General features: G+C 40.6%; 5 protein-coding genes across 7 annotated transcripts in view; 4 read left to right on the forward strand and 1 right to left on the reverse strand.

Moving 5' to 3' along the window:
- The first annotated feature begins 679 nt into the window (after window positions 1–679).
- LOC114426418 (claudin-10-like) lies at window positions 680–3,209 on the forward strand. Its single transcript, XM_028393812.1, has 5 exons — window positions 680–994; window positions 1,568–1,729; window positions 2,701–2,782; window positions 2,871–2,975; window positions 3,053–3,209. Exons 1-5 carry the CDS (start codon window positions 775–777, stop codon window positions 3,207–3,209), a joined length of 726 nt encoding a protein of 241 aa, XP_028249613.1. The 5' UTR covers window positions 680–774.
- A 652-nt stretch (window positions 3,210–3,861) lies between these two features.
- Window positions 3,862–5,498, forward strand: LOC114426561 (claudin-10-like). Its single transcript, XM_028394058.1, has 5 exons — window positions 3,862–4,173; window positions 4,628–4,789; window positions 4,896–4,983; window positions 5,058–5,165; window positions 5,242–5,498. The coding sequence occupies exons 1-5, from the start codon at window positions 3,942–3,944 to the stop codon at window positions 5,435–5,437; spliced, it is 786 nt and encodes a 261-aa protein (XP_028249859.1). The 5' UTR covers window positions 3,862–3,941; the 3' UTR covers window positions 5,438–5,498.
- A 1,319-nt stretch (window positions 5,499–6,817) lies between these two features.
- On the forward strand, window positions 6,818–8,104 carry LOC114426527 (claudin-10-like). Its single transcript, XM_028394002.1, has 5 exons — window positions 6,818–7,132; window positions 7,224–7,385; window positions 7,471–7,552; window positions 7,633–7,740; window positions 7,830–8,104. Exons 1-5 carry the CDS (start codon window positions 6,901–6,903, stop codon window positions 8,029–8,031), a joined length of 786 nt encoding a protein of 261 aa, XP_028249803.1. The 5' UTR covers window positions 6,818–6,900; the 3' UTR covers window positions 8,032–8,104.
- A 1,210-nt stretch (window positions 8,105–9,314) lies between these two features.
- On the forward strand, window positions 9,315–17,960 carry dnajc3a (DnaJ (Hsp40) homolog, subfamily C, member 3a). The gene is made up of 12 exons (XM_028393022.1): window positions 9,315–9,396; window positions 9,720–9,830; window positions 9,919–10,043; window positions 10,218–10,292; window positions 11,441–11,593; window positions 11,676–11,857; window positions 11,985–12,104; window positions 12,501–12,606; window positions 12,700–12,820; window positions 16,078–16,210; window positions 16,531–16,679; window positions 17,413–17,960. Exons 1-12 carry the CDS (start codon window positions 9,315–9,317, stop codon window positions 17,565–17,567), a joined length of 1,512 nt encoding a protein of 503 aa, XP_028248823.1. The 3' UTR covers window positions 17,568–17,960.
- A 115-nt stretch (window positions 17,961–18,075) lies between these two features.
- uggt2 (UDP-glucose glycoprotein glucosyltransferase 2) overlaps window positions 18,076–24,669 on the reverse strand; it is a 31,780-nt gene continuing 25,186 nt past the window's right edge. For 2 of the 3 annotated variants that reach the window (XM_028393020.1, XM_028393018.1), the window contains 8 exons: window positions 22,360–22,464; window positions 22,192–22,276; window positions 21,923–22,105; window positions 21,598–21,758; window positions 20,289–20,403; window positions 20,084–20,200; window positions 19,407–19,566; window positions 18,076–19,224 (listed from right to left, as the gene is read on the reverse strand). In XM_028393020.1, coding sequence (XP_028248821.1) covers window positions 19,199–19,224; window positions 19,407–19,566; window positions 20,084–20,200; window positions 20,289–20,403; window positions 21,598–21,758; window positions 21,923–22,105; window positions 22,192–22,276; window positions 22,360–22,464 — 952 coding nt within the window. In that variant the 3' untranslated portion in view covers window positions 18,076–19,198. The remainder of the gene's footprint in view (window positions 19,225–19,406; window positions 19,567–20,083; window positions 20,201–20,288; window positions 20,404–21,597; window positions 21,759–21,922; window positions 22,106–22,191; window positions 22,277–22,359; window positions 22,465–24,669) is intronic. The other variant, XM_028393019.1, reaches the window with a different exon arrangement.

A 24,669-nucleotide genomic window follows, 5' to 3' on the forward strand; every position in this document is an offset into this window, starting at 1 on the left:
AATGTTACAGCTGTATGCTGAAGTTTAAGAAAATTCTGACAAATTAGTTTTACTTTTACAGGTATAGATTTAGTGTTTGTGTTTTACTGTCAGCATACATAATGTGTTTAGGACACTTCAATGATGCTCAAATCGTAAGACAGAGCTTGTCGTGTCAAAAGCTGCCTTTTGTATCTTTGGAGGAGTTGCTGCAGGTTTGAAGTTTCACTGTCTTATCTTCCAGAAATTGATTTAGATACTTTTTCAACTGTACATGGTAGTATTTTCTCAGCCACTGGCAGCCTTTGACCTGAAACAGAACATCTCCACTTCACGCTTAATATGATCTTTATAGGTTAACAGGAAAGATGCTCTCTTATGTTAATGGAACTGTGGACACTAAAACCTGAGAGCTAGAAGCTCTTTAGTGTTGTCTGTTTTTGTGTTTTTAGAGAAGCCCATGGCTGTTAAATGGCGGTTAAAGTTTTACAGTTTTACATCTTTAGTGACATCACTGCAGACTTTCTAACATCTAGAACTTTCACTGTGACTCATCGTGACGTGTTTATGTGAGTGGGTGGAAAATGCACCTGTATAGTTCATCACCATTGGCCACTTCTTGATGTTTAGGGTCAAACTCCTCCCTGCAGAATAAAAAAGTCTACCACACATTAACTATCAATCACAGCCCATCCATTGAACCAACTCCTGCACAGCCCTAACAAGTCCTACCAGCCAAGAGGGAAACTCATCCCACCAATTTAGTTACGAAACCTGTGGAGTCCGCTCTGCAGCATGAGCAACATGTTTCAGGAAATTCTGGCCTTTATTTTGACCACCTCTGGATGGGTGCTGGTTTCCTCCACCCTGCCGACGGACTACTGGAAGGTCTCTTCACTGGATGGAACGGTCATTACCACGGCAACCTACTGGTCCAATCTATGGAAGACGTGTGTCACCGATTCAACAGGAGTGTCCAACTGCAAGGACTTTCCCTCGATGCTGGCACTGGATGGTCAGCTATTTTCTGTTCTCGTCAGATGATCTTTGACTGCATCAATATAATTTTAAAACCCGTCTGTCCAATTTTGTGAGAGGACGTAAGAACTTTCTTTTATTTTGTTTAATATCGATTCATCCTCACCATGTAGCCTCAACATGGCTGATCTTATCTTTAATTTTATCTTGTAAAAATCATGTTAAAGGTGATTGTCTCTTCGGGCCAATGGAGCCAAATGCAAGCCTTCAAAGGAACAACTCATTTACCTCCAAATACGTCAATGTTTAGCCTCAGTTCTCAGAGCTTCAAAGCTGTAATGGAGATTTACTGGGAACCTCGGGCAGTTTTGACCATGGCTGACTAGTTTCAGGGGTTAACTATTTGCCTCAATGGTGCCTCAATGGCATGTTTCATACCCACAGTCAACCACAAAACCACCAAGTTCCCAAAGGCAATAATGCTCGCTCGTGACAAGTTGTAGTTCTTGCTTTATGTGTAAATTGGGTACAAGGTCAAACACTCATTGATCTTGGGACTTGTGTAGAAAGAGTGGAAAAAGAAACACTTATTTCTGTTCTTTGTTTGCAGGTTACATCCAAGCGTGCAGAGGGCTGATGATTGCAGCCGTCTGTCTGGGTTTTTTTGGCTCTGTGTCCGCTCTTGTAGGAATGAAATGCACCAAAATTGGAGGCAGTGACAGAAACAAAGCAGGAATCACTTGCTTTGCTGGGGTAAATTTCATCCTCAGTGGTAGGTATTGATGATCTACACTGTGTGTTCAGCCCTTTTTTGTTTGTTTGATGTTAGTTCTTCTACTTCTTTATTTGTTTTTTTCTTCCGTACACTTTTTGGCTCAGCATATCTTGGGCATACTTTGTGCTACTGAAACCGTTCAAATGTCAGCCATTTATAGTTTTTAAAATATAAAGCATTTTAAAATATTAATTTAACATTGAAGTCTATGAGAGAGTCTTCAGACTCTTCAACTTTTAAAGGTTTTCAGGTTTTTCAGGTTTCAGAAACTGTTCATATATCAAAATGTTCAGTTTCTTCTGGTCTTTTCAGCTAGTTGGTATACTTTAGGCTACAGAACCCATTCAAATATCAAAATGTTCAGCTTCTTCAGGTTCTTTTCAGCTATTACTTTTCAGAGTTCATCTATTTATAGTTTTTAAAATATTAAGCTTTTTCAAAAATTAATTTAACATTAAAGTCAATGAGAGAGCCCTTCAGACTCCTTAACATTTAAAAGTTTTCAGCGCCTGCATACTTTCAGCTACAGACACCGTTACTATATCAAAATGTTCAGCTTCTTCTGGTCTTTTCAGCTATTACTTTTCAGAGTTCAGCTGTTCATAGTTTTCAAATGGTTAACAGTTTTATACCAAGTGGTTTTTGAGGTCTCCTCTGAGTTTAACATTAGTGTGTATTGCGCGGAACGTTTTATGACTGATTCAGCTAATATCTTGATTAATTCAGCTGCTTTTATGACTGATTCAGCTTATGTTATTATATTATATTTCAGCTTGTGTTCAGAGTAATTCAGCTCTTCTTCCACCATTCAGATTCTGTTCATATTAATTCTGTGTTTTTATGAATTACATGCAGATTTCATATTCTCAAAGAGTTCAAAGCAATCGTTCCAATAAGCTTTCAAAGCAATGCTTCAGCTGCTGCAATCAAACTTTTTCTAGTTTAATTACTTTTTTCCAATGTTTCAGGCATCTGCTCACTTTCAGCCTGCTCCCTTTATGCACATCGGATAACATCAGAGTTTTTTGATCCAATGTTTGTGGCACAAAAGTAAGCAGCTTGTTTTATCTGTATTTATTTATTTTTTATGTATTGTAACAACTGAAAATCCCTAAGATGTTGCTGTTGCTGTCTCCAGGTATGAGCTTGGAGCTGCTCTCTTCATCGGCTGGGCTGGCTCCATCCTTTGTATCTTGGGTGGCAGCATGCTCTGCTTCTCAATCGCAGATTCTTTTAGCGAAAGGTTAGAACTGATGTTTGCATTAAACACAGGCTGTGAATTATCCCTGTCGAGTACACTGGTGTTCTTTCTCTTTCCAGCCACCGTCAGGTGAAGTATATCTACAAAGGTACTGCCTCACATTCTCATATCGCCTCCTACCCAAGAGGACAGCAACAGTCGGCAAACCAGAGACCGCCTCCAGACTACAGCAACTCCTCCAGGACGCAGCACTTTGATAAAAATGTTTATGTGTGATGGAATGCAAAAAATCCCTTAGTTAAAGCCACTAGTGGGTCTTAGAAGGGTATACAGAGTATCAAAAGAGTGTAACTGGTGTAAGTTGTAGCTTGCTGAGTTTAAAATATACACCCATTTTTTTACAGTTTACTCAACTTTTTCAATAATTACACTGCAAAAAAGGGTTCCTCTAATCAAATGTTTCTGTTTTTTGCAGCTGTATGTGTTAGAAAAAGTGTGTTACATTTTGTAAGAAGTGGTTGTATTAAATTATTAAAATGTGTTGAGGTTGTTAATCTGTAATAACAACATTTAAAACTGTGTCCGTCACTCATTTTATCTGGTTTAACATGAACTGAATAACCATTAACTTTTGTAATGTGCAAACACGAAGAACGGTCATGAATGTAGAACGTTTCTGACAGAATGAGGAGCAGTCTGGTTTGTTTTGAAGTTAAAATAAAATCCTAAAAACAACAAAGTTCTTTACATGATTTAATGAAGGAATAGTTTGTTGTGTATTAAAGTTGCTAAATGTTGCTGTGTGTTTGTAGTTAGCAGGAGGCATCCTCCTGAGAGTTTACAGTAAACACCATGACACCATGGCACAGTGCCCTCATCAACACATTACAAGGCACAAGGCACAGACACACAGTTCACCCTCTGACATGACACAAGCTAGATCATCCTGCTTACGGTTGAGCAGTAGAAGCTAGGAGTGAACAACCTGATTTTTTAAATCCAACAGCGATGAAGAAGCGTCTGAATCAAATATTTGGCTTCGTGATCTCGTCGATGGGATGGGTCTTTGTGCTGTGCACCCTGGCAATGGATAACTGGAGGATCAGCCAGATAGGAGGAGAAGGAGGCAACTCCATCATCAGGGTGGCGTGGTTCTGGTCCAACCTGTGGAAGGACTGTTACACTGATTCCACATCCGTCACCAACTGCAGAGAGTTCCCGGTGCTCTGGAACGTCACCCGTATGTTCTATATGTACCTCAGAGATTATGTTTGTGTGCTTTATTGATGTTCACAGTGACAGTTCTACATGTGCTACTCTGTGATGTTTTAAAAAAACCATTACATATGTCTTAAAGTTTGAGTCATTAGCAATAAATGCTAACAATACCTGGTAGCTTTTGGTTGTGTTGTTGCTACCAGAATTAAATATACGTATACAATGTGTCAGTAAATGTGACTTTAAGGTTCTTGTATTAGCCTAACAAGCTAATTTTTGTGGTTACAATGGCATTTAAACAAATTATTTTTTAACTATTGTTCAGTATTTTTTTAAACTTTGACAGATACTGGTGAAGAATTCAGACTTTTTGATGCATGAACAAATGAAAAATCAATTACAATCCTGCAAGAAGTAATTGCAAAGCTGTTTAATTATCCTATGTGTGAACAGTTTCTTTTTGTGTCTCCTTGCAGCTTACATCCAGGGAGTAAGGGGTTTGCTCCTGTGTGGGTTAACCCTCGGCTTCTTCGCCGTGGTGCTGTGTTTCGTTGGCATGGAGTGTACTTACCTTGGTGGAGCCGACAGCACGAAGGACAAACTGGTCTTTGCAGGAACAGTGTTTCACGTTGTTGGCGGTGAGTTAGCCCACAGAGCACACGCCAGGTGTGTTTGTCTCTGTAAATGACACTAATGTTTTGCCCCCATTTATTTCTCCTTTTCAACGAAACCTCTGGCACACAGGCATAGCAGATATTTCTGCCTACTGCTTATACATCAACAAGATCGTCACTTACACCTTTGGTCCCACTGTGAGTCGAGGAGTTTTACGGTAAGCATTTTATTTATATCGCTGTTAGGTTTAAATTCAAAGGAAAGGTCTTATTTCAATTTATTTTATTCCAGGTATGATTTAGGACCTCCCATTTTTCAAGGATTGGTGGGAGGCTTCTTAATCCTGCTGGGGGCTGTGTTTTATGCTGTAACAGTCTGGCAAATAATCTGGCCTGAAAGGTAACTAAACTCTTTTCCTCTGTGCCTACTGAGATCATATAACACTTTTAACTTTATTCTTGTGTTGGTCTTATAGCAAAGCGGTAGAGAACTATGGAGGAAACACATATATGTCCCCCACCTCCAGAGAAAGAAGCCTGTACACTGGATACTACAAGCCCTCCAGGCAGTACGGATATTATACAGGATCAGGACGATCCAGCAGGACCAAGATCTCAAAGCTCTCTCAGACAACACCGACCAAAATCTCAGAAAGAGATGCATTTGTGTAGCTCTAGTTTAACACAGAAAGACTATTACCAACCAGCATAGTTCACTTTTCAGTTTTTTTGTATTTTGTTGAACAGGTTGTACTCTGTATTGTATGTCTCTGTGTTGTGTTTACTCCAGATATTTTATTGGTGCTGTGATTTAACAAATGACAATAAATAGAGTGTGTATGATAAGGGTGTGTGAATGTATTGTATAAATAATGAAAAATCAAGATTGTTACCATATTTTGTGTCCTGGATGAATAATTGTGAAACAAGTAATGTCCATCATTTATCATTTAGGACCAGTTCTAACATTTAACATCAGATTGGTGCCTTTTATTCTTGTATAATGTCATAAAAGTAACAATGCCCTTCCATAATAAATTATATACTGTTTAAGCAATATGGGGGTTAAAAATTCCAAGTTAGCAAGAAAAAATAGAAAATATGAGTCTTAATGCAGACATCCTGTACCTTGGTCATGGTGGTGACGCCCTAGTGGAAGATGTTCCTTCTTACAGTGTGGTAAAGAACTGAGCTGCTGAACTCAAATGTGAGCGAGAGCCTGAGTGATGACCATCTGCAGTCACCACATCGGAGACTGTTAACAACATCCACAATCCGTACAATCACTAACACAAGAGTGCATCACTAGAGACCTGGTTATTTCCTGAGAACATGTCCATGTAGTTATCCACAACAATTTGAAAAGACCACAGGGTCAGCTCACTGGATGCTGAAACTTCTCAGGCTTGATGAAATGTGAATGCAGCTCAACATTTCAAGGGACAATTATTAAAGCAGATCCTGAGACAAGTTCTCCTAGAAATTGCAAACATGGGGATGAGGCTTACCTGTTCAGGGTGTACCCCACCTCTCACCCGCAGGACAAAGCGGGTTCAGATGGTGGTAGTGGTGGGATGAGGCTTGGTGGCACCAATTCCATAGAGAGATAAAAATCATAATGTGACAGAGAGAGCCTGGAAAATGACAAAAAGAGCTGCTGATTGTGGGAAAAGTCCACAATCCAGGTTTACTGATTATGTGTGGGAAAAGTAGGGCTGTTCCAAGTTCACAGCGGAGGTGGCTACCATCCAGGAATGTTTATTTGAACTTGCCCACTTGCTGTATCTATCAGATCTGGCCCACTTAGAGTACAGGTACCTTATTGCTGTGATGGTTGTCTTTTTGATAAAAGTCATGACATCAGTGCTGCACCTGAATTTTGGAAGGTTCTTGAGAATACCAACAACAAACACACTAACCAAAGTGAACTTTACAAAACACAGGAAACACAATCAAAGGCAAAACATGTCATCATGTACACAAAACCAGTTTCTCTAGTCTCTGTGTGTGTGTCTGTGTATTTTTCATCTATGTGCAGCAGCAGAGAAGAGAACAGGCAGTGCCGAGCACACGGTGCCGAGCACAACATTGTGTTCGGGAGCTTGGATTAGTTGTGTCTCTGTGTCTGATCAAACATGGGTTACAGGACTGTGGTGATGTACATAGAGATCGGTTGCTTTGTGGTCTGTGTGTCTGGATGGATCCTTGTCTGTTCCACAATGCCAATAGAGATCTGGACTTGGTCTGAAGTTAGCGGCATAGTCCTGACAGCGTCGAACTACTTCTCCAACCTGTGGAAGGATTGTGTATCTGATTCAACCGGAGTGTCTGACTGCAAGATCATTCCATCATTGTTTGCACTGAACTGTAAGTATTGAGCATCAAAGTCATGCATTTCTGTCAGTGTGAGCTGTTAATTGTGTGTTTTGTTTTTTTTTTTTTTGCTGCTTTTGGACAGGGGACATTCACATGTGCCGGGCTCTCATCATCATCAGCATCATCCTGGCTGGCTTTGGATCTCTTTTGGTCTTAGTGGGAATGAAGTGTACGAAGATTGGAGGGTCTGAAATTGCTAATGCAAGAGTGACCTTTGCTGGAGGCATGAACTACCTTATAGGAGGTAAACCGAGAGTTTTTTTGAAGTGAGTCAACTCAACGCACACTTTAATGAATCTTAGAATAATTGTGTGCATGTATTGTTTCAGGCCTGTGTTCTATGGTGGCTTTCTCCTACTATGGGAACAAACTTAGAGCACAATTTCAGGATCCCACCTACAAAGAACAGAAGTATGTAAAGTGTATAACTAACTTAGGTTTTTCTTTTGAAAAAAAATGTATTTAGGAATTTTTACTTTGTTCATTTTCAGGTTTGAAATAGGTGTTGGAGTCTATCTTGGCTGGGGAGGCTCCACTCTACTTGTTATTGGAGGCCTTATTTACAGTATCTTTGCAGGGAGGGAGGGGTGCCGCTCAAGGTAACAAACACCTCTAACATTTGTCATCCTCAACCTGCAGATTAAAAATAATAAAATAAAAAAATAACTCTGCATTTTCTAACTTACAGTTCTGGAAGATATTCTGGCTACCAGTTCCCTGAAGCCTACACGGTCGCTCCAACTAAAAGGAGTATGGTGTCACTGGCTCGCACGGAAATGACACAGAGCAGAAAATCAAGGCACAGCAGCAGAGGCAGCAGAGGCAGCAGCATTTCCGCCATCACCAGCGCCAGCGCCACCAAGACCACAGCTATTAATGCATATGTGTAACCTATAATGTTTCATTGCATTTAAGCTCAAGTAGACCTACTTTTTTACATGTAATGTTTGATTGTACATGGTTTTAAATAAAATAAAATAAAATTAAAACTTTGAACTATCTCTAGAAATATAGCCAAGCTATGCAAGAAGAGCTCATGATGCCAGAATGCATGTTGAATTATGTGTAATAAATATGTAATAAAGTGCTGGCTAAGGGTTACACTGTTGGAAACTTTTAGATATTTAAATATTTATTTGCAATAAAACATTTTGATACTGACTCACTTTGGCTCAATATCAGTCTTTTCCCCTCTGTTGATCAGAGGGTTATTTCTGTAGAATAAAAGAAGTCTTGTCCTTAAATACACTGAAACACTACAGGCGCGTACACGCACACATGCGCGCACACAGTGGGGCCGTTGTGTTTAGGGTTGGGCGATAATGAAAATTCCAGTATCGATCCGATCCGTAGTAAATACGGGGCCAATACGGATACCGATACTCTTACTCATGCTGCAGATTACTCAGTCTGAACTTTCACTTCTTTAAATCCTCTACCTGGTGTTTGTGCAATAAAGCCTCTGTCAGTCACCTCTGTCTGTGCTTCGTATTTGGGGATCTGCCTTTCTCCTCCCTCTGTTTACTCTGCAGCTTGAGGTTTTTGGGCTCTGCTGCTTTATGTTTGTGTAACTTGTTGCCACAGTGACATGTCGCTTTTCTGCACACCTCACAAGTAGCAGATTCTTCTTCTATGTCTGTCGCTGTGAAATAACTCCAAACAGCACTCCTTTTCCTCTCTGCCATCTCCAAGACCCTAGCTGCACTTTACAGCCAATAAGGAGCTCCGTCTGCTTTGGCAGAGTGGAGAAGGAGGGTGGAGGGGCGGAGTGTGCCTGCGCACTGAGCAGAGTGAGAGAGCAGCGCTGTTTGCACCGCGAGTAAGTACGAGTAAAGTTACTGAAGGTATAGAATACTTCCACAGAAATATCGATCTCATCACGCTAGTATCGAGTAAATACTGATCCCAGCTTTGGTATCAATACGATCGATATTTAGATCGATTCGCCGATCCCTAGTTGTGCTGCCGTGGCCGAACCAGCAGCTGAGGGCTGAGCTTCCAGGACAAATCCAGCCAATCACCGCCACCCACGATCTGATCGACTGCGTGTGCCTGGTCTGCCGTGAAAAGAGAAGCGATGCGGGACAGGACATGACACATGGGACTGCTGAGAAGTAAGAGGAACGGTTCAAACTTTAGCAGTTGAAGTAGACAACGGCGCCGGTGTTTCACCATGGTTTCCATTGACCATGTCACTCACAAAATACTCCATTACATCCCATATATTCTTGTTTTGATGGATATGAGGTATGAAGGTAAGAAGCTGACTTGTTTTATTTTACTATACCAGCTAGTGACAGCTGCTAAGTAGCTACTGGGCGCTGTCATTAACTTTTAACAGGGTTTGACAGCTACTTTTCAGACACGGAATGCTAACGTCAACGTTAGCTTGGTATTAGCTTCTTTGGTGACGTTAGCTTGTAAGTTTAAGCTAACCTAACTTTGAACTGACTTTTATTAGCTGCATGTCAAAGTCATCTGTGTTGTCGGACGGCCATTAACGTGAATGATTTATGAACGTGGAACCATAACGTAGTTTTTTGTCGGATATGTGAGGATTGTGCGTCGTGTTTTCCAGGAGTAAAATGTGGTAAGGATGGAAGTGTTGACAACCACATGGAGATGGGGAAGAAGCTGCTCGCTGCTGGCCAGCTAGCCGATGCCCTCTCTCACTTCCATGCTGCAGTGGGTGAGTAAGAGATACAAAAACACATGTTTATTATTATTAGGTGCATTTCAAACTTTACATAGTGATATATTCTTTGGCTTTCTGTTAGATGGAGACCCTAAGAACTACATGGCATACTACAGGAGAGCTACAGTGTTCCTGGCAATGGGAAAGTCAAAGTCTGCTCTGCCAGACTTAAGCAGAGTCATTGAGCTCAAACCAGACTTTACATCTGTGAGTTATTCTATTTTATTTACATTATTTCTTGCTATAGTGCAAACTTACTTTGTATGGTGCACAGATAATTTAGAAGATTGTCAAGATCTCTGGTCTCTCAGCTGTGTTGATAAGTATAGATATTTGCATTTATTTATAAGCATGACATTCTCACTGTGTTTCTCTCAACAGGCACGACTTCAGAGAGGAAATCTTCTTCTGAAGCAAGGAAAGCTGGACGAAGCAGAGAGTGACTTCAAGAAGGTGGTATGTACCATAATGTTGTGTGAAACTTTCAGTGTCTGCAGCAACAGCACTGAGTAGCAGCTGATTACTGTGTGAGCAGCGAGCAAGTTCACCAGGAGGTGTCAGTGTTGATCTGTGGCCCAGTGTTGCAGCGATGAACAGCATAAGATCTTATGTATGGAAAGAAAATGTTTAAATGTTGCCAAGACATTCACAGTTTTGCAAGAATTTTAGATATCTGTCAGTGAGACGAAAACAAAATGAACAACTGATCTCTATTTATGTCTGCTTGCTCAGATTTATAGTAGTTATACAATAATGTGGCTAAGAGTCGTTTTGTTATTGATGGTGGATTTAACATTAAGCAAAGCCATATAAAACCAAACGATGAGGAAATGAAAGCCTTAAAGCTCCATAAGATGTTTTCAGGAAAGCCACACATCCATAAGCCATCTTACAGGACATAGATTATCATAGTTTGCAGTGACCTCTCCTTTGGGCATTTAGGCATCATTTTTAGGTGCTCCTTATGGATTAAGCTTAAAACTCGCTAATGCATTTTCCATTAGAATCACCGTTTTACACTGAAGATTCACGATCCTCCCCCCTGAAGACGTACTAAATGCCCTTATTGTGTCTAAGAATAGCTTATAGATTACATGCCATTTCACATTAGTCTACTGTTGTGTGTCTGCCTTGCAGCTCGCAGGTATGTTGTGATCATCACTTCTTTCACTTCTACTGAACTCCATAAACTTTCTGACTGGACTCATTTTACCTCCAGAGGACTTTTACGTGGACACATTTTCACTGATATAATGTCATGGGATCTTGCCAGAGGTGCAGGCTGTCCTGCTGCTTCAGCAGTCCACAACTTTGGTCAAATGTAATGCATCACATTTATGCTTTCCCCTAAGCTGAGCTAGCAGGGAACACTCAAAAAGTAGCCAAAGGGATGTGTCATTAGCTGAGATTGCTATTGAGAATATGTTGACCTGTATGATAAGGATGATTGCAACGTACTGGGTTTAGGGGAATAGTAGCCATGGTTTGTCTTGAGGTCTCTGCAGATATAGAAGAGCCCATACTGAGATACATTAGCTCATCATCACTAGCTTTTATACAGTTTTTAATATATGTAGTTAAAATCTTGCCTTTCTATCTTCCAGCTAAAGTCCAACCCTACTGAGAAGGAAGAGAAGGAAGCCCAGAGTCAGCTGACAAAGTCAGATGAAATTCAGCGGCTGGTGGCTCAGTCACGCAGCAGCTTCAGCAGCAAGGATTATATGACAGCTGCTGCCCAGCTTGACACTATCATTGAGGTAAGAGGCATGGCATTGTCCTTGTTATCATCACTGCAGAGTGTATGTGGTCACCGACACAGGTCTTATCCACCTGTTGCAGACCTGCATTTGGGACGTGACCTCTCGTGAGATGCGCGCAGAGTGTTTTATTCAAATGGGAGAGATGGGGAAAGCCATCAGTGACCTTAAAGCTGCATCGAAGTTAAAGAGTGACAACACCCAGGCTTTCTACAAGCTCAGCACCATCTACTATAATCTTGGTGACCATGAGATGTCACTCAAGTAAGAACCACTTGCTGACAACAAATCTGTTCTTTATGTGGTGCTGTCTTGTCTGACGGCAGTGTTTCCTGGTAACATTTGTTTTTCCACCTTTACCTCCTTCCTCCTTCTGTCTTGTAATTTGCAGTGAGGTGCGTGAGTGCCTGAAGCTGGATCCTGATCACAAACAGTGTTACAGCCATTACAAGCAGGTTAAGAAGCTCAACAAACAGATCCAGTCTGCAGAGGAGCTCATCCGAGAGCAGAGGTGCGTGTACCTGTATGGCTCTGTGCTGGCCATGTTGAAATTTTGGCCAGTGCTCACTTCTGAGGGTTGGCTGTTCAGGATGTGTCCTCACAAAGATAGAAGCACAAAAATGGTTGTATATATTTGGGTGATTAATGCATGTATCTGCATGAATATAAAATAATATCCTGAATAGCAGGGGTTGCATCAGCAGTAGAATGAATGCCTCCTTGTTCTCCAGCACTCCCACTTTCTGGTTTTACAAATAGCCATGTCAATCCCGTCTTAATGTGAATAGATGTCACATCTTATGAGATATGCATGGGACACGATGTTTGTGGGTGCAGAATGATCCTCATAGTGTTCTGCTGTCATGGCTTCGATCAAACTCCTACCTGCTTGCTTCTTCTCTTTTAGGTATGAAGATGCAGTGAGCAAGTATGAGGCAGTGATAAAGACGGAGCCCAACGTACACCATTTCTCACTGCTTGCCAAAGAGCGGATCTGCCATGCGCTAACTCAGGTAGGGCCCTTTACTGCTACCACAGGATGAATTAACTCACGCTGTGCCCTTATTGAAAAGTAGATCTGAACATTATGTTTGTGGTCTGACTAGGGTCAGCAAGCCAGCAGAGCTATCCCGGTATGTGGCGAGGTGCTTAAGTCGAACCCAGAGAATGTTAACGTGCTTAAAGACAGAGCGGAGGCCTACGTCCAAGACGAGCAGTATGAGGAAGGTAAGCCGGAGTTAATGAGTATAAAGTATTATTTTTCAATGTAACTGAGTCTCTCTCACAAAAAGGATATATTAAATTTGTAAGAACATACTAGTTTAACTGGAGTTACTACAATCCACAGCCTCTGGCATCTTTATAAGATACAGCTGTACACTCTGACACAATCCAGTCTCTGCCTATACAATGAACAGCCCCTCTCTGGAGCTAGCTGTCTTGAGAGCGACGTAGGACCCGCTCTATATGTATATAAGCTCATTCTAAGCTAATAAAAACACTATAGGCAATTATACACAAGTGATTAATACTATTACTGGTAAGAGATCCCATGATTCCTGCAGACTGATCCTTTAATTGATGTGCATGACTAAGACTGTTTTGTGCAACATCATATTAAGCAGTATTATATTATTAGGGACAGCTTGTAACGGGCTGTGTCATAGCAGGAGTCTAACACAAGGGGTCCTTGTAAGACTATGCACAAAACATAAAGAAATGAAGATGTCAATTGAAACCTCATTTAGACACATTACTCCAAATCTACTCTGTACTACATCTACAAATGCTTAATGTGAACTTCCAAGCGATGCTGTCAGAAAGACAAGTGTTAACGTGCAGTTAGGTTCTGCTTCACTTAACACAATCTTTGTTCATTCTGATCAAGAAAGTAAATAAACACAGTAAAAGGATAAATACCAGTATGATCATATCTACTTCATTGAAAGTGTATAACTACCACATATGAAGCCAAATGAAGACAAACGTCATCAACCGAGGCAGCACTTATCTCATGCAGTATAATTAGAATTTGACGTGGAGTGCAATGTTAGAAGTAAATATAGCCTGCGAGATGTAGATTTACCTGACACTGCTGGCTGAGTACGCACACAGAATTTATAGTTTTTCAAACGGGAAGCCATTTTTTTTGATGGTAGTGCCAAACACACACACACACACACTCAGCACCTACTATCTCCTTAAAGCCTCTGCAGGCAGAGGGGAGGATTAGCCTGAAACAACGGTCTGCCCTATGTGTTGTCAAATTGCAGAAATGATGGCAGATGGTGAAATCCCCAGGAATAGCCTGTCTCCCACTCATCATTGTACCTGTCACCTAATGTTCACCTAACCCCCGTCAGCCAATAGATATTTTTGTCAAAATCCCTGCCCACATTTAATGTTTATCTGTCAATTAAGTTGGAAATACAATGTAAACCAACCATCTCAGGATGTTTGCGTACAGAATAAGAATGCAATATCCAAACCCTGGGTTCTATAGAGTCCATCTCAGCCCAGTTGCTTCCTCTATGACAATTTCAAACTCTTAATGTGTCTAACAGTGGCCAAAAGTCATGGTTCAAATATCTTTAATATAAACAGCAGCTTTAAAAGAATAAAGGACTAAAAGAACCAACCAAAGCCCTCACAGTGTTCATGGAACTATGAACTGTTGATGCAGATGACTCAGGCACTGTTATTTAAATAAACAAGTGTGATGCACAGGAGAGCGGGGATACTTTCTGATTATAGTTCTTCAAGCTGCTGCTGATAGTACTTGTCTTTCCTTAAAAGTAAAGGCAGTCGTTCAGAGTGGATGAAAAAGCTCTCAGAGTCAGACCGTTTTTCAGGTTTTTGTTGACATAATCAATAAACCTTTTGTAGTGATGAGGAAAAGGAGGAGGAGGAGGAATGAGCTGGATTTGAAGCAGCGATGACAAGCTACACATCAAAAGACCCCGAGGCCGTTTCAACCGGAGCAAAACAATAAACATAACAAAGCTCACTGCTTCTAGTACTTAAATAAATATGAAACAAAACATGAATAACAATAGATGAAGATAATGGTGTGCTGTGGACCTGGTTAGAAATGTGCAAAGAATGGTCAGTGTGTGTGCGGCTGGATTGCTAGTGATACTACTTTAGTACCAGCGGCACAATACTGGGTTCTTGGCGAAGATGCATTTGGAAAAACACACATTTGGTTGTGACTTTTTTCCTCTTAAGTTTGAATTTATAATAAGGTATAGTTAAATTACATTGAGTAGAATCAAAGCAGTGACATACATGAAACTGGTGGCACATGGCTCAGCCTCATGTCATTGTTTACATATGTCCACCAGTGAGAGCAGCATCCATTGCCGTTCAAGCATGTTTATCCTGTGTGTTCTCTCCCCTTCATACAAAGTGTGTGTTCTTGACATGAAGGTTGGCTCTTGAGGTCAGATTCTGTGTTTACACAATCATGAGATGAAAGCATTAAATGAAATATATATTTCCTGTTCATCAGGAGGTCATGGATGTGTTCGAATCATTTTTGTTTAGTTGTTTTAATAGACAAACAGCCATAACTTTGCCTTATCACCTGTGAAAAATCTTTATTTTAATGACAAAATAAGCTCCTAACATGTTATCTTTAAGAAATAAATAAGCACATCCAATTAAGACTGCCGTGTTTTCAGGCAGCTCTGCCTGAAAGCAATAATGTTCTCTACCAAGATCCCATCAGCTCCGCAGCCACAGGAGATGCTTGCTGAGCCGAGTCTGTGTATGTTGTCATTAACATGGCATGAAACACATCAGCAGGTGGGAATGCCATACTTCATGTGGGCTTTTAAACTGTCAGAACACATGGGTGTTAAATTCACCTCAGTACGCCTCACAGGGTAAACAAGCCTCAAAGCAGCCAAACGTGCGCACACAAACAGCCCAAAGCTGCTGCTGCTGCTGCACGATCTGAAGGTGATGGGCCTCTCTGAGTAAAGGCTCCAGATTATCAGTCCTCACATGTAAGATTACATCATTATCAGTGTATTATGTAGGTTAGGTTAGGGATGTAGTTTGCTATGTTTTTGAAGCCACTACGATTATGCTTGAAATAAAAGCAGCCGTTTTTTAAAATTAATAATAAAACAGTATATGTGATAATAGCAGCAAAGGTCATATCAGCCTGCATTGTCCTCCCCTGTGTCATTCATCACTTTGATGGACACAGCTTTGAGACCAGAGATGTGTCCCGCTAAGAGCAGTCCTTCAACAGATCTTATGCATCAAGGTCACACAAAACAAATACTGTGGTAAATGTATTATCACAATGTCAGAATCTGAAATAATATGCACCAAACGTAGCCACAAATATTTGTCGTTTTTTTCTTTTTGTTTTGCACTTTACTTCCTGGTTGCAGCTTTGTGTATGAGTAATGAGTAAGCAATACTAATTGTGGCTGCATTTACTGATTCTATCATGCTTTTTTATTTTCCAGCAATTAGAGACTACGAGACGGCTGCAAAACACAGCGAGAATGACCGTCAGATCAAAGAAGGCCTGGAAAAAGCTCAGCGGCTTCTCAAACAGTCTCAGAAGAGGGATTACTATAAGATCCTAGGAGTGAAGAGGTGGGAGCTGATCACTGGATTTGATTTGTTTGTCTGGTTTTATGTTTGTTTCCAGGTTGTAGCTTTACTCTATTAGAAAGCCTGATTACATTATTTATCCCATTTTTGAGCTTAAAAGCCCCGCTGATCATTCCACATAGAATCCAAATATAAAGCACTGGCAGCGATCTTAGTTAGAAAATGGTTTATTACACTGGAGCCAGAGTGCTGATGAGTATTTTTAGGTCCAGCTTATGTCAGAAATAAGGAAAAAGAAGATGTGCTTATCTCCAGCAAATGTGCTGATAATGCTCCCCCCTCCCCTCCCCCCGTGGTCACAGAACTGCCCAGAAAAAGGAGATTATCAAAGCCTACAGGAAGCTGGCACAACAGTGGCACCCGGACAACTTCCAGGATCCAGAAGAAAAGAAGAAGGCAGAGAAGAAGTTCATAGACATAGCTCAGGCTAAAGAGGTCCTCACTGATCCAGGTAAAGTATGTGTTCTGTGAAGAAGCTCGTCATCTCACAGGTAATTCTTCTCAAACTGCTGCAAACAGCCCACTTTATCCAGTCACTTCATATAATTATTATTATTCCGTGGGTAGTTTTTGTTTTATAGCACATACTACATTTTTTAACAAGACAAAGTCATCAAATAGAGTGGGTAGTGGATTTTGTTCCACCATTGACGGTCCCAACATTTCTAATGCTGTCAGATTCGTTGAGCTTCAGATTTTTAACCTGATGCACGAGCTGCCAGATGGTGTGTTACACAGAACCATCTGGGAAGTCGTCTTTGGAAATCAGTTTGGAAATAGTACACGCTTTATAAAAATACTCGGTATTTGATTGTCATGACAGATTTTTTCCTCATCACACCAGTAACTGCAGATCTTTGCAATACGCCGATTGGTCCAATCATTTGTTAGAACATATGAAAAGCTTTAACCCTCGTATGACATGTTATTTTGGCATCCAACAAATCCACTGTAAACAAGTAAATAATAATAAAATAAGAGGCAAATTCCCTATATAAACTAATCAAATATTAAATACTAGGCAGCTGATCGAAATACTGGAACTGAATGTATTCAGTTATGAAACATTGTTACACTGACAAACATGTTACTCATTAGGAGACGCAAGTTCTAGTCAATAGTAAAATGAACAATGCCTCTAATACCTGTACTGACTATACTGACTCAATCTGCACTTTTTCCAGAGATGAGAACCAAGTTTGACCACGGTGAAGACCCCATGGACCCAGAGAGCCAGCAGGGCCATCACCATCATCACTTCCATGAGGGTTTCCATGGCTTTCAGGGTTTCAATCCGTTTGGCTCTGGGCCCTTTAACTTTAAATTTAACTTTAACTGAGCAGGCTTATGATCCAGCTCAGCTGAAGTGGATTTCTGTACCTTCTTCCCTATTTAATAGGGAGATCACTGACATAAGGGGTGTCAGTTCACAAGTGTCACAAAAAGTAATGTCTTTAAATGAAGATGCATTCTGTTGTTGAATAAAACAAATCTGAATTCTGACTGTGGGAAGGTCTGTTGCCATGCTAACAAATATCTGCCTTGTGTGTGAAGCAACTTTTATCTGTCAAGAGTAAGATAATTCTGACACTGCCATCCTTCCCACTTACTGTACACTCTTCAATTCACTTCCATTCGTAAGATTTAATTTGTACCATCGTACAGTTCTATTTTTATATGAATGGAGTTTTTTCAACTGTAAATAAAGAGCTATTTATGTATATTAAATTGATCTGGGTGTTGTATTGTGAAATGGTTTAAGATGCCGACCCTACTCCAGCATGAAGCATACGTTTACTGACCCCAGCAGCAGCTTTTGTAGCAAAGATTTATTTATATTTCCACCACAACAGTAATATAAACATTTCTATTTGACACAACACAGTGAAAGGTGGCTGCCCTGGGAGCAGCTTCCTGCACCTGTTTTTTTTAATTGACTTAAGACACAAAAAAAATTGATTTAAGCAGCAGTACCAATCTTATTCCTGAGACAAACACTGCTTCATTGTGGAATTCAAATAAAGGACAAACAAAAGAGTGGACCTGAACATATGTAACATGTAAACAAAATATAATAAATTACGATCCTATTTACTACACAGAAACAATGATATTAAGTGTGCAAATGAGGGTTCTTAATTCATAATAATACAGCCTAGCCTGGCCTTGCTGATGAGCATTCACGCAGTACATAACAAATCTTTAGGACATTTTTCAAGCCACGCCCCCTTTTCCTCTCACAGTATGTGCACAAGTTTGGGTTAATGCCATAAGTGTACTGCCATAAATATAAAGTAATTTGTTTAGACACAAATCAAATCAGCTGGACTTAAGCAGGAGGAACCGCCTTACAGCTGTGCTCAGGATTCTACCTGTGAGGGACTGTTGGCTTAGAGTGCCGGTTGTTTTTTTTTGTTGTAGGTACTACCCTCAAATTTCACTGTAACTGCATGTTTCTTGCTATATTCTTGATGTAACAACTTTGAAGTAACCATCCTAAAAACACTTAAAATGTCAGTCATAAGTTTGGCATTTCAGTCAAGGGCCTTAAAATGTTGTTTTTCAGTAAGTCAAATTTATAATACTTAAAGATACTAGTAAAAAACAATTCTTTGAAATGTGCCTGCCAACTATTAATACTCACTTAATGAGTGCTTTTAATGGCTTTTACTCCTCATGTGTTAAATTCATTCTCCAGTAACCACATATATTACTTACGCAGATCCCACTGTGGAGCTCACACTGCAGCACGCCACGGCTGGCAGTTAACAATTAAATCGCGTTGATTTTGTAAGATGTACTGACTGCAGGCGCAGATATGGCATCTCTGAAAATATCACATCCTCCTCCGGCTGAGGATGTAACACTCCTTGGCTATGTTTAGATGGAATAGTCTGTCTTCAAGCTTCACAGGTGTCCTGCGTGCAAAAGGTGCTGCCTCCTTCCTCTTCAGCATGGTGCTGGCAGACACTAAAGTTCATCACGCTGGTTGTCTACTGTGCAGAAAGGGAGGGTGGGGGGGAGAGAGAATGTTGGAAAGAAATTATGAAAGTGAGCACAGAGCACAGTGGTAAAAGAGAAACCAATCTGGCCAAGAAAAAGGTTAATCATGCAGGAGAATGTTAAAGTCAGACGTGTCTGGCCTATGAAAATTGGAGTTGTTTTTTTCTTTAGGAACCTTTTTTATGTTGTGTCTGGATGGGAGTCTGTTTTGTTGTGACTTCCTGTTCCTGCACTTGTCTCAGTAGCTGTTTTATCTCGTTGTCATACTCCACCCATTCAGGCACGATCCTCGCTGCGGCCATTAGCTTGGGCTCCTTGGTCTTCGGGTTATTGCACTGCAAAAGGGAGCAGACAAAACACATCACTCACACCACCAGCGACACTTTCTCCCAACAAGTTACATTGTCATTCCCAGCACTGTCTGGAACGGGCATTTGGACCTAATTTGATTTCCAATTCTGTTAAAAGGACATTAGGCCATGTCTTGTGTCTGAATTACCAAGTGGTGACCTATAGCACAAAGAGACAATACTTCCTATCCCAGTCTACTGGAGACCATCCAGTAATCCTCTAAATTAGTTTAGGACACTAAAGGATTGCTCCTCACTTGTCTCCTAAATGCCAAGTGCCTCATGGACATTAGTAGCTGAGAATATGGTCTGCATTTTGTTGCAGCAGTAGCTATAGTTCACTATTAAAAAATAAGATATGTGGTATATAAAATACATATATATTTTGAATGACAAAACAAACAGCTAGGATTAACACACAATAGGGACTTTAGTTAAAAGCAACAATTTATTTGCTTGCATAGTTATTTAGCAATTACACCTAGCTGCAACAAGGACTTACCAGGTCTATAGTCTTTGCTGTGACTTTGGAGGTGTTGTCACACCACGTCTCGCACCACAGCCACTCCTGAGGAAGAGACTTGATGGCCACCTGGTGGATCATGTTGTTGGGAAGGTCCTAAAACGATCACAAAACATTATGATATATTAACACGGGTTAAAAGAGCAAGCACATATTGCCACAGTGGTATCTCTGAGTTGTGTACCTGGTCCAGATTTGACAGGCTGTTCGGGTCTTGGCTCAAGGCTTGGTACTGGCCTCGTAATCTGTCCCCAGCTGCAATCTTACGGAACTTCTTTAGATCTACTACATACAGTGCACTGGGTGAAATATGATAGAGAAGGAGAGGACATAGAAAGCAGGTGTGAGAAAATCATTTCCGCAGAGGAAAACCCATAGGAGTAACTTTATAAAAATAAAAGATATATACCCCAGGCACATACACATAATTGTGCCTAACATGGCATATTAATAAACCCGAAGGTGTGGACGATGCAGTTCCACTTATCACTTATTAGATTTAAACTTCCCAGAGGATATTCACAGCCTTGTGTTTTCCCTCGGCTCTCTGAAAGAGACCATTTCTCGTCTTTGCTGCTTTCGTCCTGCCCTATGGAGCTAAGCACCACACTGGCATTCAATCATGATGGGTTTCTGAATTTTCTTTTTCCATCCCCATCAGCCAGTGCTGAAGTGGAAGGTTCTGCTCAGGTCGTCTACCGGCTGCCACCTGATTAGCCATCACGTTGACAGGGGAGGAGAACTCAACGCGACAATCTCAGCAAGGTGCTGAACATTTTATTTATGACGGTGATTTCTGATCTCATATGTTCCATGGCTGTATATAAAAATCAGATAAAAATAAATATAACTGCAAGTCCGCCTTCATTTTTCCTAAAAGCTGGCAGCTAGTTCCTGTAAGTTTGTAATGCAAAATGAAAAATATAGCTGCAAGTGGCAATTTGTGAGTCCAAACCCAAAAAGACTAAATTAAAGCCAGGAGCAACAACAGGCTGGTTTCAGGCTTCAGATAGATGAGAGAATCCCATCAGCAAAGCACAGCAAGCACATTCTCTGAATTTGAAAAGTAGATTAACATTCATAAACCTCCTCATCAATCAATACAGAGGTTGAGAATACTTTAACAAAGGTTTGCACCACATTTTAAATAGTTCTCTCCAGGTTTTGGGGTACACATTTCTGTCATTTATAGCATTGAATGGAACTTTCAGGGTATGTTTCAGGCACATTTTTGGACATAATGATTGGACAAACAGTTGTTGAGTGTTTATGCACTGTTCACTATATCCAAATTCATGACCCAATATCTTATATTGCTTTGTTTTTTTTTTGACATTGGAAATTTTTTCTGTAGAGCACATTAAGATGGGCCACTAATTTAAATCATATGTCTTGTGAAGCGTTTTTTTTTTTAATAATCAATCCCTTCAGAGTTTGAGGCCACAGCATTAGTTACATACAAGTAAAAGCATGTCGTTTTAAAGCAGGTGTACCTGATGTGGTATTTCCTGTGTCCGAGATGTGAGGCCCAGTATCCAGTTTTCCAGAAGCGATAGCCTTCCATCTCTTTGCGGCTATCACAAAAAGGTGTGTAGCCATAAGGAGCACCCTCTAAGTCTAAATCCCTCAGCTCTTTTAAATCAGCCCGAACTATCTGTGAGAGAGAGTAAGATGACTGTGGTAAGTATGGAAAGGATTGATGACACTTTTGGGGCTTTCAAAATCTCATCCAATTTTCACACTATCACTGACACCGATATAGGTAGGTCTCATTTTCAGAGGCAGCTCTTTCCTATGTCAGTTCAAATTGATCCTTACCTGGTCGGCGTCCACAAAAATGATCTTGTCCACAGCTAAGGGGAACAGAACATCTAAGAAAAGGATCTTGTATCCCCATATAATCCGCTGCTTCTCAGTCTGCTGGTGGAGCCAACGGGGCCACTTGTACTGCACCAGTTCATACTGAAAACCGTACATCTCTGCCATGTGGGAGATGGTCTCCTGTGATCAACAAACATACATTAGAAGTAGTACATCTTATTTATTATTATATTTTGCTGAACAGTAATGTGGACAACAACGAGTACCTTGAACGAAGGTGACAGGTAATTCTTGAGGAACCAGAACTTGACAGGTGTCTTTGTATGCCGCAGGACGGAGAGCATCATTATTCTAAAATACACACAGTAAGAAAAAAAGACTCAGGATGAGGGCAAACAAGAATGCAATGTGTAAAGTTTGTGTCTGTGACCCACCTTAGAAAACGCTCATAAAGGTGGCCTGAGGCCACTGAGAATATGTTTACAACATCCTCCTTTTTCTTCTCTCCCTCATCTTTCTTTGAGCCACCACCTGTGATACTGCAAATGAGACCATAATACATGAGGACGTTGTGTTCTTATTGATGCTTGCTTTTCATATGGTGACACTAAATCAAAAGTAAGTCTGTAGCCCCCTCCCCCCCATGCTTTTTGTCAAGCCAGTGGTAATAGCGTTTCTAACAAGAAAACATTTTCAAAGAAACCATGCAACGTGTGCGGCAAACGGAGGTGGTGTCATTTAAATAAAAATAATAATGGAGATGGAAATGCTCTGGAAAAAAAAAATTGACAGTTAAGCTCCTGCTGGCACTCATCTAGACAGCTGGAATAAAGCATTAGAACAGACGCAGCAAACATTTAAACAGCTCCTACATCTCTCTACAGAACTGACAGAGCCCATAACATAAAGGCAAAAAATTGTGCGATTCATTTCTATTAAATCATCAACATATATGCCCTGATGACCTACTTCGAATAAGATTTTTGTTTGTTACAAAAGGCACCATTCTTTGTGATCAAGCTGAAGAGCACAGTATTCACAGTGTGCCGTTTTTGCCAGGCACTTTTTTTGGTGTTTTTTGCAGCTGGGTACATGTGTCACACCGGGAGAAAATGGCATGAAAATGCATTATCATACATTATATCTAATTGTGTTAGAGTTTGCTAAAAGAAATCATGCTCAATCACATCCAGTCCTCTCATCTCCTTTAAAAGCAGGGCTTTCCTCACCAGGGCATACTGACAGTTTTGTGATGGAGTAACTACTCCAAAGAAGCATTGAAATTGTAAAGCCGCCCGTTCTAAGTCTAAGTTTGAGCGCCACCATGTTTTAGACAATTTTAATTAGATTATTTCACAAGTCATTGTCTGCTTCAGTATTTTTATGATGTATGGTTTAACAAAAGAAACTGAATAGTCATGTATCTGCTATAACACATCATGCTGCAGTTAATTGAGTTGTGCTTCAGGTGCTACTTTGCCAGATGCTTTAGTGGCAGTTGCCCTGGTAACCTAGTGTTGCTGAATGAGGATGCTGAAAAATAAGTGGTTAGATAAGGTTTAAAAGGTATAGATTTTTTTTAAATAAATAAATACACTGACTACTGTATGAGCCTAGTACTGCAGTGACAGGTCTATTTATTGCACAGAGAAAGAAACTGCATCAGCAATTATTATAAAAATTTGTGGAAGCACATCAACCAGGTGTGTTCTCAGATGTGAAGGTTTACAAGAATAAAAGGATTTGGAGAGTAATATAGATGTGAGTGTTCATTTGGTATAAGTACAAAAAACAGGTGCCTTGTGTGGTAATTTATGGAGCCTCATCTTCCACTTTACACTAAGCCACCAAACCGATGTAAAGATACGGCCCATTAAGATGATTCATTAACTAACCCAAGACTGAGGGAACCTATCAATTGAGTTAGCAGATAAGCTGAAATGTTTTATGCCTCGACAACAGCCCAGATGACAGGAAAAAAATCTAAAGGACACTTTCCACACTTGTGAATGCATCAAAATCCCCTAACCGCTATTAAAGAGCGGTGGCTCATGATGCAAGGTACATTTAGCGGACAGAAATCAGGACTACTGCTGGAGGGTAGATGTGTCTGCAGTCAAACTGTGTGTCCTTGTCTGTAACAGACTGCTGATGAGGGAAGGAGCATCTCTCCCACACTCAATCACAACCACAGCCTCAGCCTGGAGGCTGCAGGAAGACACCAGTGAGTGAGAGGGAGGTGTGAAGAAATGGGATACTGTTTGTCTCTGAATGTCCTCTAAAACACATTCAAAAGTCTAACTGATAAGCAAGTTACATCTATGCAACACATTTCATTTCAATGATGGCCAATTGAGTTTTTTTTTCTTTCTACAATTTGGTAGTTTTAAAAGTGTTAAGTACTTTTTACTATGCTTTTTTACAGTTGAGCAGCTGGCTTCTGGGTACTCACTATACATCGGCCGGGTCTGGGGGATGCCTGCCTGCCATGACTAAGCCAGCCATTATGAAGGGCCTCCAGCACAACAATGGGGTCCCCCAGATAAGCAGCTTTAGAGGGTCAGGTGAGAGCTCGTTTGGCTGACTCACACAAGATAATCTGGACCTTTGGAAGGTTCCACAGAGCTCTGGATAAATCCTGGGCTGCGGACAACACCAACTGGCAGAACTCGACTTCCCTTTGCCATCCAACAGGATCATTTCTTTCCCATCGATGCAACTACCAATATACCTACTGCACATGT

This window comes from Parambassis ranga, chromosome 21, assembly GCF_900634625.1.
Source record: "Parambassis ranga chromosome 21, fParRan2.1, whole genome shotgun sequence".
Lineage (NCBI taxonomy): Eukaryota > Metazoa > Chordata > Actinopteri > Ambassidae > Parambassis > Parambassis ranga.

Bases quoted from the DNA above. Each gene is read 5' to 3' on its own strand.
- LOC114426418 (XM_028393812.1), top strand. From the start codon at position 775: ATGAGCAACATGTTTCAGGAAATTCTGGCCTTTATTTTGACCACCTCT. The intron at 2,783-2,870 runs GTAAGCAGCTTG...TGCTGTCTCCAG, and splicing joins CCAATGTTTGTGGCACAAAA to GTATGAGCTTGGAGCTGCTC. The intron at 2,976-3,052 runs GTTAGAACTGAT...TTCTCTTTCCAG, and splicing joins GCAGATTCTTTTAGCGAAAG to CCACCGTCAGGTGAAGTATA.
- LOC114426561 (XM_028394058.1), top strand. From the start codon at position 3,942: ATGAAGAAGCGTCTGAATCAAATATTTGGCTTCGTGATCTCGTCGATG. The intron at 4,984-5,057 runs GTAAGCATTTTA...ATTTTATTCCAG, and splicing joins GTGAGTCGAGGAGTTTTACG to GTATGATTTAGGACCTCCCA. The intron at 5,166-5,241 runs GTAACTAAACTC...TTGGTCTTATAG, and splicing joins CAAATAATCTGGCCTGAAAG to CAAAGCGGTAGAGAACTATG.
- LOC114426527 (XM_028394002.1), top strand. From the start codon at position 6,901: ATGGGTTACAGGACTGTGGTGATGTACATAGAGATCGGTTGCTTTGTG. The intron at 7,553-7,632 runs GTATGTAAAGTG...GTTCATTTTCAG, and splicing joins CCCACCTACAAAGAACAGAA to GTTTGAAATAGGTGTTGGAG. The intron at 7,741-7,829 runs GTAACAAACACC...TCTAACTTACAG, and splicing joins AGGGAGGGGTGCCGCTCAAG to TTCTGGAAGATATTCTGGCT.
- dnajc3a (XM_028393022.1), top strand. From the start codon at position 9,315: ATGGTTTCCATTGACCATGTCACTCACAAAATACTCCATTACATCCCA. The intron at 9,397-9,719 runs GTAAGAAGCTGA...CGTGTTTTCCAG, and splicing joins GATGGATATGAGGTATGAAG to GAGTAAAATGTGGTAAGGAT. The intron at 10,044-10,217 runs GTGAGTTATTCT...TTCTCTCAACAG, and splicing joins TCAAACCAGACTTTACATCT to GCACGACTTCAGAGAGGAAA.